General features: G+C 38.1%; 1 protein-coding gene across 1 annotated transcript; it reads right to left on the bottom strand.

The window, feature by feature from the left end:
- Positions 1 to 341: 341 nt before the first annotated feature.
- On the bottom strand, positions 342 to 12905 carry LOC124261918 (tumor necrosis factor alpha-induced protein 3-like). Its single transcript, XM_046696287.1, is given in 7 exon segments — positions 342 to 2306; positions 3184 to 3903; positions 3905 to 4266; positions 4269 to 4867; positions 9005 to 9189; positions 9807 to 10069; positions 12754 to 12905. Coding segments are annotated over 6 exon segments (2517 nt in total). The 5' UTR covers positions 10063 to 10069; positions 12754 to 12905; the 3' UTR covers positions 342 to 1911.
- Between the last annotated feature and the right edge of the window lie 145 nt (positions 12906 to 13050).

The following is a 13050-nucleotide window of genomic DNA, read 5'->3' as shown; positions in this document are numbered from 1 at the left end:
CCTGTACACCTTACACTATTACGTCCGTATGTTCACTCACGCGATTAGGTATGCAGTATCCGTCTTATACAAAATGGGTGACACACATGTCAGTGGAGAGGTATACAGGATGGTACAGGCTCGGTCAACTTCTATAGTACCTACACCAAAACATCGCACTCATTGCAATAAAGAAGTTGACTATCCATAGAACTTGGTTTTCCTTCAAGTTTTGCCACATGGTTTGTCTGTCAGGTTTCTCCCAGTCCTTCAGTATCAACAGACAGTTTATTTGAATGAGCAGTATGACAATATAACTATCAAAAGTATATTATATTTTTAAAAAAACACATTGTGAAGTGTGAGAATTTCAAAGCTGTTTATTATTTAGTACACAGAAATGATAACTGACAATTTAGTAAATACAAGTAGAATCGGGACAAGAAATCATTTCCACAAGATCACCATGACATACAGTTCTGTATGCGACCCCACTGATGTGGTGATTTCTGCATGAAGTATATGTATATCTAGGGGCATGAATGTCCCTTTGGTTTCACATCTTATATCTTCTACATTCACATGTACATCTTGGAAATATACAAATCAAGGAAGGCCTGTGTCATCAATATACCAAAGCTAAACAAATTTATACACATATAAGATTTTCACCTATTTTTCAGAAAGTTAAGAAAGGGTGGGGTAAGAGGCTTTCAGAGACATCTATGATCATTACGCCAACAATTACATGTTCAGCAAGTTTAGTTGGAGTATTGGAACACTATGTACAATAACATGATGTGAGGTGAGTGGGGTCAGTTCACAGCCAAGCAGGTTGAAAGTCAAATATTGACAAACAAAAGGAATCCTAAGGTGCAGGTACTGAAGATTTGTTTAGTCTTGAAAATGTAATGAACAGAATGTGATTGTATGACTTACAATTTGATGCTTTTCTATAAAATATTAAACCAAAATTATATTTATCTGTAATGACTTCATAATCAGATCTTTTTCCTACCATTAAATGTCAAGAGTTAAACACATCAATGGGTGAAGAAGGAAAAGCAGCATTTCTGTCATAGGAGTACTTTTTCATTTTGCCCACATTTGAAATTTATCAGTTCTTCACAGATGATATTCCTAATTATCCAACAAACCATTAATTATAAATACCTGTGTACAATCTCAATCTTTGTCATCAACAACTTAACTTAGAAATTCTCTCATTTTGACATCAACTAATCAAAATGATGCAGCTTAGATCCATCATATCTCTAATTCTGAAAGTATTATAAGAGCAAGTACTTGATATATATTCAACAGAATCAGATGACTGTAAGCAACTATTTTCCTGCCTATAAAGGAAAGTGTTTGCAACAAGGTCAGTCAAGAACTAGTGATATCGCTTCTCATTGCAATTTCAATCACAAAATAACAGGGTAATTACACAGTCATGTCATTCTGTTCATGAAAATGATCATGGTGGAAGATTAGTCAAGGGTGTTTCTCTGAATGTAAAATGAAGGATGGGCTAATATTGAGAGGTACTTGTATGTATTGAAAACAGATTAAAACTTAGCCAGTACAGTTCAAGTGAAGGTGTTCTAGATACCAAGTGACACAAAAACATCAGTATACAAAGTTATTGACAATAAACAACAAAACAACATAAGTTATTGGTAAACAACTGGTACAGATACCGACCATGACATTTAAATATCAGTGGGTGCCTACTTATCTTCAAGAGGGAAGATGGATAGCCTAAGATTAAAGCATTGACCTGTCATGCTGAATACCCCAGCTTAGTCTTCCTATGTGAAAAACAAACAAACATTTTAATTCCATTCATCTCATGCTCACCATTAGGCTGAAATATTGCCATAAGTGGCATTCCAACTCTCTCTACAAAGTCTGTTCAACACCACATAAAAATTATTTTGTGATTTGTAAGTAAGATGGGTAGCAACTGTTGCAGAACCCTTCACTGTTAGGGTTACCGAAGTTAGTACAACCAGACATTTTACAATGTTTAGGACTCCTCTTCTGACTGACTATCCGAGCCATCATGGCATGGAATGGGTCCTGTTGCTCACCCCCACCAAGGGTGCTGGCCTCGAGGTCAGGTGATGCCGCTATTGACCCATGGTTGAAGATCCTTGTCCAGCAGGCACTGCACCTGCCCTCTGCTGATGGGTCACCAAACCTGCTGCAGCCAGGAGTGAGGCATCTCCGTCCTACCGGTGCTGAGTTAGGGCGCTGACTCTCTGCAAGGGGAACCTTCACCATGTGTTGCCTGACAGCCAGTGGGGCACTGTTGTTACTTCTTCCTGCAAGACACAATATATAAACTCATGTTGGTTAGACTGGGACCAATGGCTCTCCCCGGAAGTTTGGGTCAAGGTCAAATATTACTTTGCAAACTCAAATGATCTGATTCATATCAGTCTGGCATTCTTGCAATTCATGATTGCCATAATTCCCCAAGACAATTAACACAGAAACAATTACTCATGTCACGAATTTCACAGAGACAATGTCTCAGAATAACGGTTCAGAATCATTCAAAACCTCTCACTTTGTAATGAAAGACTAAATGATGGTTACCAAATTCTGGTATATATCAGCAGCCTGTAAACATAGTACAACTGACCTTGAACTTCTTTCAGACAAGAAAATGACCATTTTAGGAAACTGCAGCATTGAAAATGAAATCTATTTAAATGAATAACAAACTTGAATCCTGATCACTGATCTCAGTCCTTTCATCATCGTGACAAAACAAATAAGCAGGGTGATATTTCATATTTTCCTGAGATGTGTCCAATTAGGCTCTCCCTACTTAACATTTTGGCCTCCCTGAGCCTGTGGCAACTGTCCGCTCCACCAGTGTATAAGACAAATTGTCCTGAGAATATGACCCTGCATTAGGTAGAGGGTAATGTCTGAGTAACTCTCCATTCCTTAAAAATAATGGAGCCGAGGCCCCGGAGGGCCCGAGGTACATGGAGAATGGAGAGTTACGAGGATATTACCCTGCTTAAATTACATTCAAAATATTGGGAATATTTCTGTTATCAAAATTAGATGTCAGAATGTCAAAATGAAGGCTTTAATTTGAAACTGGTACACATCGCTCCATTCCTGAAAAGTAATGGAGCGAGCAGACAATAGAATTACGTCACAAATGTAATTTAATCCTCTCACCTGAACTTCTGGCTGATCCTGGCAGCTCTTCTTGCTTCAGTGACACCACGGTTGGCTGTAGTTGTTCTACGTACGAGCGCTGCTGCTGCTGCTGGAGTGCCTGGCTTTGTCTTAGGATGTCAATGCAGTTCTGGCACAATTTATTTGGTGGATAGATGAGTGTGTTACACATTGGGCTAGCGCATGCTATCTTGTCCTCGGGCCCTTTGAGCACCGTTATTTTCATTGTTTCTGCATTACATTTTGATCCAGATTCCAGTAAACTACCTTCCTGTTCACTTGATTCTGATTCCTGTCTGTCGGTCAGTCCAGTCGATTGCTGGTTTATCTTTCTCTGATTTTCTTCTCCTGGTGCACTTGTTGGTGGATGGTGAATTGCAGTTTGGTTTGACCTACACAGCTGACAGTACCCATCATGGACTCGGGGTCCATCACAGCCTGGAGTGATGCAGATGTGCTTCACCAGCTCCACTCTCACTCTCATGTAGCACTTCTCACACAGTCCACCAAGCTTTGCTTTTGCTTGCTGAATACATCCTTCTGTTGTACAAGTTAATGTTTCAGGCTGCTCCAACCCCTGCTGAGAACCACCATGGCCAAACAGATAATCCTCTGAGTGCATGATTGATTGAGAGATGGCACTAGGTCGTGCTTGCGAGGTGGCACCAAGCTGTGCTTGAGAGTTATTACCCCGGTCCCTGTCGAGAGATGGCATTGGGTTGTGGTTCAGAAAATCCACCTTGTTCTTGGTAAGAGATAGCATTAGGGCCGTTCTCAGAGATGTCAGTAGATCTGGGGTGAATTATGGAGCCTGACACCTGGTTTCTCATTCTCTCTGCACACTCGTGACAATAAGGGTATGTGTTGATCGAACACCTATACCCACAGCCTCCTTTGCAAGTCTCCCCCATCATAGACATATCAATATACTCTGCAGCAACAGGCATGGAGGCAGGAGGAGCTGTTGGTTCTGCTAGGCGTGGGGCTGGTGCCTGCTGTAGGTACTTCTCCACACATTCTGAGCACATGTTACCTGTTGCTGGGGAACCATAGAACTTGCAACCTTGGGTGATGCATGGAGCCATATCAAAGTTAGTTGCAGCAAGTTCAGCGCGCTTGGCCTGTAAGAGCTATTTGGCACACTTGGCACTGTTTGCTCAAACACCCTCAAGTGATCAGGTAGGGGTACATATTTTATTTCTGTGCATAGCACAAGAGACATTGACTCAGTTGTGGATACACCTATCTCCTTCACTTTCAAGTATGACTTAAGAATCCGAGCTGCATTTTTCTCTTCCTCATCTGAAAGGAATCTGATGGGCAGAGATGACTTATCATGAGTCACAATTGGTACTGTGAAGAAGGCTTTCTCTGTGCTGGCGGTCATCTGTGGCAGAAGGGGGCAGAAGTGATTCATGTTGTAGGCCAGGACAACTGGATACTTGGAGCACTTCTCCACTGGCCAGTCAAGGGGAAGGTAGATGCCGCCAATGTCACTCTCCTGCAGACTGGCTCCAGACAGAGTACGGGCTGTAGCATCAGCAAGTACTATGATTGGACGCCTCAGTATTTTGGCCAGGGTGAAAATATGGATAGCCTCAAGGTGAGAATATGGAACAACTCCCATCATACTCTGGGTAGGTGCTGCTGTCATGACGACTGCCTTCCATTCCTGTTCCCAGTCCTGCCAAACAACAGTAGCCAGTCATCACATGTATGTAATACCTCAACAGTTTCATAGATTTAGCAATATTGCAGGTGCTATGTAAGTTCAATAACAATTCATGTTAAGTCAATCCACAATATAAAGACTGAGAAACAATCAAACAAATTTTGTCTCAAAAAAAGGAGGGTCAAAAGTTCTGATTCTAATATCTGTCATGTCAACACACTCCACTAGGCAAAGAAAAATTTGGGTGCAAATAGACTGTATTTTCACAGCATCAATAACACATTAGTCTCGATATATATCAAATATCTCAATGAAATCTTGGCTTATTTATAAAATCATGAAGACAAATAAATTGATAAAGACATGATAAAAACTAAGGCTTAAAAACGACGTCAGCAATTATTATACTGTGCATTTAACCATTGAAAAGAACAACAAGAAGCAGTGACCTTGATTGACTTTGAATGAAGTGCACTCAAAATTTATCCAGTTTTCTACCAGTTCAAGGTAAGAAATAACTAGATATCATGAAATGAAACTGAATGTTTCTAACTGAAAACACATCATTTCAATTTGAGTTTCATAAAATCTGTAGGATAGACAAAGGAATGCATAGTCTCCTTATTGTCAGCACCTTATAATGTGGCTGTCATGATTGTGTAATATCTTCTATACTTAAAATCTGGTACTACTTGACCCGGAACTAACAGTCAACATGTGAACAATAGTCCACCATGATGCTACACTGACATCAGCAACATCACATCAGTCTCTCTACTACATCAACAATGTTGTTGGAGAATGTGAAGTGTGTGATTTTTATGAGCTTTATGAAGAAGTGTTTTTCCCAAACAGGAGATATGGGTGAAACCAAGTCATATAATTAAGGAGGTATTGCTAGAGTGAAATTGTATTTGCTTTGCAGACCATTGTGACATCATTGGTAACAATGACATCCAACTGGTAACTATGATGTCACAATCAAACAACATCACTAATTTAATTCTGTTTGCCACTCAAGCTGGTTAGGTGCCTTTTACACTATTGACATTGGTTATTATGTTATCAACTGAAAATGTTAGATGAATAATATAGGATAATAAAGAGAATGTAATGTCTTTTGATAGAAAAAATACATCGATCAGCATTGGTTGATGAAAGTTAAAAACTGGTCAGCATGCCTTGAAGGCCAAAACACTAAATGATGAAATCAGAAGGATCAGGCTTTGTTTCATAAACATAATATGAACTTTAACAGTGTTTCTGCTGACTTAAATATTTATCGGACACTGTGTCCGGCGACCTAAATTTTTCCGGTCATGAATTAAATTTGCCAGTCATATCCTATTATCATACTGGAAGTACTCATTTTAAAGTTATTTTAGCCTGGGTATTTCCGAAACATAACAAATTTTACGACCATAAAAGCACAGCCAAGACTGTCATTTCGCTTACCCATGATTGTTTTTATTTTAATACATGATTATCTACCGGACATAGTGTCCGGCTGGTTTTCATTTTTTCAGTCCCAAACAAATTTTACTGGCGATTTTCAGGTATATACCGGAGAATGGAAACACTGTTTAATGAATAGCAAGAAAACATTGATCAAGCAGAATCTAGGCCCTATATAATTCTAGTTCAGGAAATATAAGTTGCATATCAAGGCATGTTGAAAGTGATTAGTCTTACATTTCCATTCAATCTCATACTGTCTCTTGAAGTGATAAGTCTTACATTTCCATTCAATCTCATACTGTCTCTTGAAGTGATAAGTCTTACATTTCCATTCAATCTCATACTGTCTCTTGAAGTGATAAGTCTTACATTTCCATTCAATCTCATACTGTCTCTTGAAGTGATAAGTCTTACATTTCCATTCAATCTCATACTGTCTCTTGAAGTGATTAGTCTTACATTTCCATTCAATCTCATACTGTCTCTTGAAGTGATAAGTCTTACATTTCCATTCAATCTCATACTGTCTCTTGAAGTGATTAGTCTTACATTTCCATTCAATCTCATACTGTCTCTTGAAGTGATAAGTCTTACATTTCCATTCAATCTCATACTGTCTCTTGAAGTGATTAGTCTTACATTTCCATTCAATCTCATACTGTCTCTTGAAGTGATAAGTCTTACATTTCCATTCAATCTCATACTGTCTCTTGAAGTGATTAGTCTTACATTTCCATTCAATCTCATACTGTCTCTTGAAGTGATTAGTCTTACATTTCCATTCAATCTCATGCTGTCTCTTGAAGTGATTAGTCTTATATTTCTCCATTCAATCTCATACTGTCTCTTGAAGTGATTAGTCTTACATTTCCATTCAATCTCATACTGTCTCTTGAAGTGATAAGTCTTACATTTCCATTCAATCTCATACTGTCTCTTGAAGTGATTAGTCTTACATTTCCATTCAATCTCATACTGTCTCTTGAAGTGATTAGTCTTACATTTCCATTCAATCTCATACTGTCTCTTGAAGTGATAAGTCTTACATTTCCATTCAATCTCATACTGTCTCTTGAAGTGATTAGTCTTACATTTCCATTCAATCTCATACTGTCTCTTGAAGTGATTAGTCTTACATTTCCATTCAATCTCATACTGTCTCTTGAAGTGATAAGTCTTACATTTCCATTCAATCTCATACTGTCTCTTGAAGTGATAAGTCTTACATTTCCATTCAATCTCATACTGTCTCTTGAAGTGATAAGTCTTACATTTCCATTCAATCTCATACTGTCTCTTGAAGTGATAAGTCTTACATTTCCATTCAATCTCATACTGTCTCTTGAAGTGATAAGTCTTACATTTCCATTCAATCTCATACTGTCTCTTGAAGTGATAAGTCTTACATTTCCATTCAATCTCATACTGTCTCTTGAAGTGATAAGTCTTACATTTCCATTCAATCTCATACTGTCTCTTGAAGTGATTAGTCTTACATTTCCATTCAATCTCATACTGTCTCTTGAAGTGATAAGTCTTACATTTCCATTCAATCTCATACTGTCTCTTGAAAGTGATTAGTCTTACATTTCCATTCAATCTCATACTGTCTCTTGAAGTGATAAGTCTTACATTTCCATTCAATCTCATACTGTCTCTTGAAGTGATTAGTCTTACATTTCCATTCAATCTCATACTGTCTCTTGAAGTGATTAGTCTTACATTTCCATTCAATCTCATGCTGTCTCTTGAAGTGATTAGTCTTATATTTCCATTCAATCTCATACTGTCTCTTGAAGTGATAAGTCTTACATTTCCATTCAATCTCATACTGTCTCTTGAAGTGATAAGTCTTACATTTCCATTCAATCTCATACTGTCTCTTGAAGTGATTAGTCTTACATTTCCATTCAATCTCATACTGTCTCTTGAAGTGATTAGTCTTACATTTCCATTCAATCTCATACTGTCTCTTGAAGTGATAAGTCTTACATTTCCATTCAATCTCATACTGTCTCTTGAAGTGATAAGTCTTACATTTCCATTCAATCTCATCTGGCCTACCAAAGAAAACTTTCCCACTGTGCAGAAAAACGCAGAAAAGCCCACATTAATCGTGAAAATAGCAGCATAAACACATTACCTCGCTACTGAAACAGTAAAAACAGCAACGAAAAACCATGAAACTGCAACATTTTTTGTATCAGTGAACTTTGACCTCTACTGCGCATGCGCATTACGATCCGGGCGTCTTTCCAAATTCTGAGCAACCGTGAATCGCCTCACATAGAAAAAGTATTAAATATGTCGATATAATTGCTGTCAATCGTTTGATACGAATGAAACGTAAACTAAACAAGTGTGCACACAAGTATCATGATGATAAATGCCAAATAACACAACAGAAATACTTAAAAAGTAATGTAACATTTGTCCAAGCTGGAAAATGTCAACATGCGGTCGAGACTTCCTCTTCCATGTGCGCATGCGCAAATCGAAGTTGCGGGCTCCTCGTTTTATGATGCAGTGTTAGCGATTTAAAGTTGCCGTTTTTACTCTTTCAGTAGCGAGGTAATGTGTTTATGTTGCTATTTCCACGATTAATGTGGGCTTTTCTGCGTTTTTCTGCACAGTGGGAAAGTTTTCTTCGGTAGGCCTCCTCATACTGTCTCTTGAAGTGATTAGTCTTACATTTCCATTCAATCTCATACTGTCTCTTGAAGTGGTGCTGATCTGCCTCTCGTACTGGGTCCTCCATCTTCGTTTGTTTTTATCGGTGTCGACAGCAATGTTGATGAGTTTCCTCAGTGTAAGCTTGTCGTCAGCTATACCCCAGATGAATGACGACACAGCATGGCACAGACAGTTGCCATCACCTGTAATGTTGACACCATATGTCTACATTCTTCCCACTAGTCCCAAATATGAAATTGACAACATAATCTACCATAGTGATCAAGAATGTTTGATTCTGATTGGTTAAAATGAAGTATCAAATTCTAATCAGACAAACACCTTTCAAAATCAGCCTCATCACACAAAAACCATGCATATATTAATACACTGGTACCATATCAGACTATAAAAAAATCACTTGAGTTAAAATTAAAAATAAAGGGTATTATTTCCAGAGAGATAACCATAAATTTTAAAATTACAGAATGGTTATTTTTAATCAACTGTGTCTTATTTCTTCAGTGAAATGGTCCAGTTGAAAAGAGAGCCTTCAAAATAAACAATACAGCCTTGCTGGATTCTAAGCATTTTCCTTACACCTGACCATGCTGATTACTCCACAAGTCTTGTGACAAGAGCAATTGGGCTGGACACCAGGGCCCAGATTTTCGAAGCTCTCTTAGCGCTAAGATTGTCGTAAGTGCCATATATAAACATTATCTTACAACAATCTTAGCGCTAAGTGAGCTTTGAAGATCTGGGCCCTGTTGTGTACCCAGGCTTACTGCAGGTGTACAGCACATACGGGTGTACTCACTCTTTGTCTGCAATGGGAATACAGCGTCTGCAGTACGACACCAGTTGAGCACTCTGGCCTGCAGGAGGTCATGGTGCATGTCTGTGTCGAGGACCCTGAGGTTGGCTGTCTGGCGCTGTGATGGTGCTGGCAAGATCTGGGAGTAGAAGGCAAAATCCTGCTCGAAGGTGATTGTGACTCTGCCATCGTAGTCAATGTTGCTGTTGATAAACTCCTCAAGTCTCTTCTTATGGATCAGCTGGTTCCTGTCACTCATTCTGTTTCTGTAAGGTGAGACAATTATAATATGTTTCATAATGATCATGATGATGTGCAAGATGATACAATCCATAAACAATATTATGTCATGTAGACCATCACCCCATGTTACAACATTACCACTTATAGACAACATCTCCTTTTATTCACACACAGACCCGTGAAGATCCGGGGTAGAATAGGTCTTCAGCAACCAATTCTTGTCATAAAAGGCGACTATGCTTGTCGTAAAAGGCGACTAACGGGATCGGGTGGACAGGCTCGCTGACTTGGTTGACACATGTCATCGGTTCCCAATTGCGCAGATCGATGCTCATGCTGTTGATCACTGGATTGTCTGGTCCAGACACGATTATTTACAGACTGCCGCCATATAGCTGGAATATTGCTGAGTGCAGCGTAAAACTAAACTCACTCACTCACTTATTCACACACAAAAACATTAATGCAACTTAATGGGAGGTAAGCAGTTTGGTAGAGGAGGGGACATTTGTTATTGGTTAATGGTTTGTCTGCTGGAGATGAGATCATACTGATTATTTCAAAAGAATGGCATTACATTTCAAAGTTGGATGATATTTGCTAACTTTTATGGATGAACAGGAAACATAAAATGACAATGTGACGTTTGTATTGATGTTTTAGTGCCATATATATCTTTTATAACAATGTTTACAACACATTTGGAAGCCTCATGCACATCATGCTATGACATGTACATTGTCATATTTTGTGTTATGATGACTTAATATGTTTTATCTAAACATGCTCTATCATCACACTCTGTAATTATCTTCCTTGTTAAATGGAAACTAGGAATGTATTTGTACCCCATAAAGTCAACAGATCACAATAACAGTGGAAATTGAATGAGGCAACAATAACCATGCCAACTGGGTTCAACTTCAGGAGACATGAATGATTGACATCTTACACACAGTTTTGCCTTGATCCACAAAACAAGGAATGTGGTGGACCCGATTCAATATTTTTAAGGTTTCTGCCATTAGGGCCTGTGATCTTGGAAAGTAATGAAATGGTATTTTGTACAGTAAGATTGTATAATTTTCAATTACAAAACCTTTATCATTATGTTTACTGACTTTCAGAATGACTCATGCAGAAATTGCTGTAAGTGGGCAAAAATACATGTCTATGAAATTATATATGGTCTTAATTTCTAATGTTGTTTAGTCTCTTGTGCTAATGGAGTTACTGTCATATCCTGTTTTCATAAGTAAAGAAGTCAATTTCAATTTGAAAACAAGACTCAGTATGGGTTAAGTGTTCCAGCACTAGGATGATTGTGGTTGTTGTGACTGTGTACAACTTGATATAGATACATGCTTATGCAAGCAAATTTTAAATTATCATTAACGAGAGTGCCAAGTGAAAGCCCACCCTTCCATGAAGTGGAACATCCAACACTTGCTTAATTTAGGCCACAAGCAACACCTCATCCGGTAGTGGTATTACCACCTTTGTGTTTCTATTGCTGGACACATGCCTATTTTTAAATCCATGTAAAATGTGTCATTTTCAATTTTTACAACCATATTTGCCAATTAATGATGAAAATATACATAGACAGCCATATTAGGTGGGGTGGTGAGGTGAAATTGGGTTTAACGTTGTGCTTGAGAATATTTCGCTCATATGACGACGTGCATGCGTGTGTATGTGACAGCCATATTAGACCATTTAGGTCATGTTATTACCTTAAGCAGAACATTCATGCCAGGCTCAGACATGTTTTTTTATGTTTTTTAATTGTTTCTTCTTAACATGCTTAACACGGCACTTAACAGACCCTCTAGTGACTGAAGTTATGAGCAATGATTCATGTTGTCATGTATGTAAACATACCATCAACCAAGTCACTGAGTTCACACAATTCAATTCAATTAAATAATCTTTAATAGTATGTTTCAATATAATCTTTAATAGTTTGTTAGGGACTAATCAGGGACTTACATGCACAAATATACAGAATGGATGCAGAAGAAATGTATATTGCTCAATATAGATCTGTCTGCAGTAATATTCACCGAACAAACTTCTCCTTAAGCAATATTACTTCCAGTTTTATTAAGTACTGCATCATACAGTACACTATTTCATTATAGGAACCTCATATTTCCTGTAAGGTTCCACTGGACCCATAGTTTGTAGGGCAAGGGAAAGTCCATGGGACTATTATAATCCCAACAACCAGCTGGATCGCTCATAGGGTTTCATATATGATTGTCATCATCTTGTGAAACATGTGCTTCTCTACCATGTTATCTTACCTCTTACCATCATCATGTCTGCCCATATCTGTTTTTGATTGTCGAAGAATATTAAAAACGTAAAGAAAACACAAAATGTTGCATAGTTCTTCCTGTTAATATCCTTTCGTACATAAAAAAAACACCAATCATTATTAATTGACTTTGGGCCATGTTTGGGGTATATTTTGATCGGTTTATATATACACGGTGAATATATTCATCCAACAAACGAATCATCAAACATGTAAAGACTAACATCTGTGTCGAAAGACGTCACCCTCACGTTAATGTCATGTCAAATACAAATTTGTGTTCAGATAAATTTTGTCAGTCGTTCCAGAGGGATACGTTCTGGGTACATAAGTTGTAATGTCCAGTACACACAAGTCAGATTACCTACATATTTCAATACTTACATTCTTTTTTGTCTGTTCACGTATGTATTCCGTACCGTTCGGTCGCGGTCATTTCCGAAATTCGGAGATTTCTGTTGAGAATTGTGAAAACTAAAACGTAAAACCTCCCAGGGAATTTTGTTTTGGGGAATCCCCAAACAAACTAGAATGTGTTTTGATTGGCTTAGCCACACACAATCACAACTTCTCGGCTTGTTCCGTAAAGTGCGTGGATAAGAATATTTGCTCCTATATTAGCTCATTCGAACCTGAATAGATATTCACGTAAATCAATCTATTCTACTAGTACTTTATACA

Source organism: Haliotis rubra, unplaced genomic scaffold (genome assembly GCF_003918875.1).
Source record: "Haliotis rubra isolate DU_JTF1 unplaced genomic scaffold, ASM391887v1 Scf816, whole genome shotgun sequence".
NCBI lineage: Eukaryota > Metazoa > Mollusca > Gastropoda > Lepetellida > Haliotidae > Haliotis > Haliotis rubra.
Note: the sequence above shows the minus strand (reverse complement) of the source record. Positions and strands in the feature narration are given on the sequence as shown.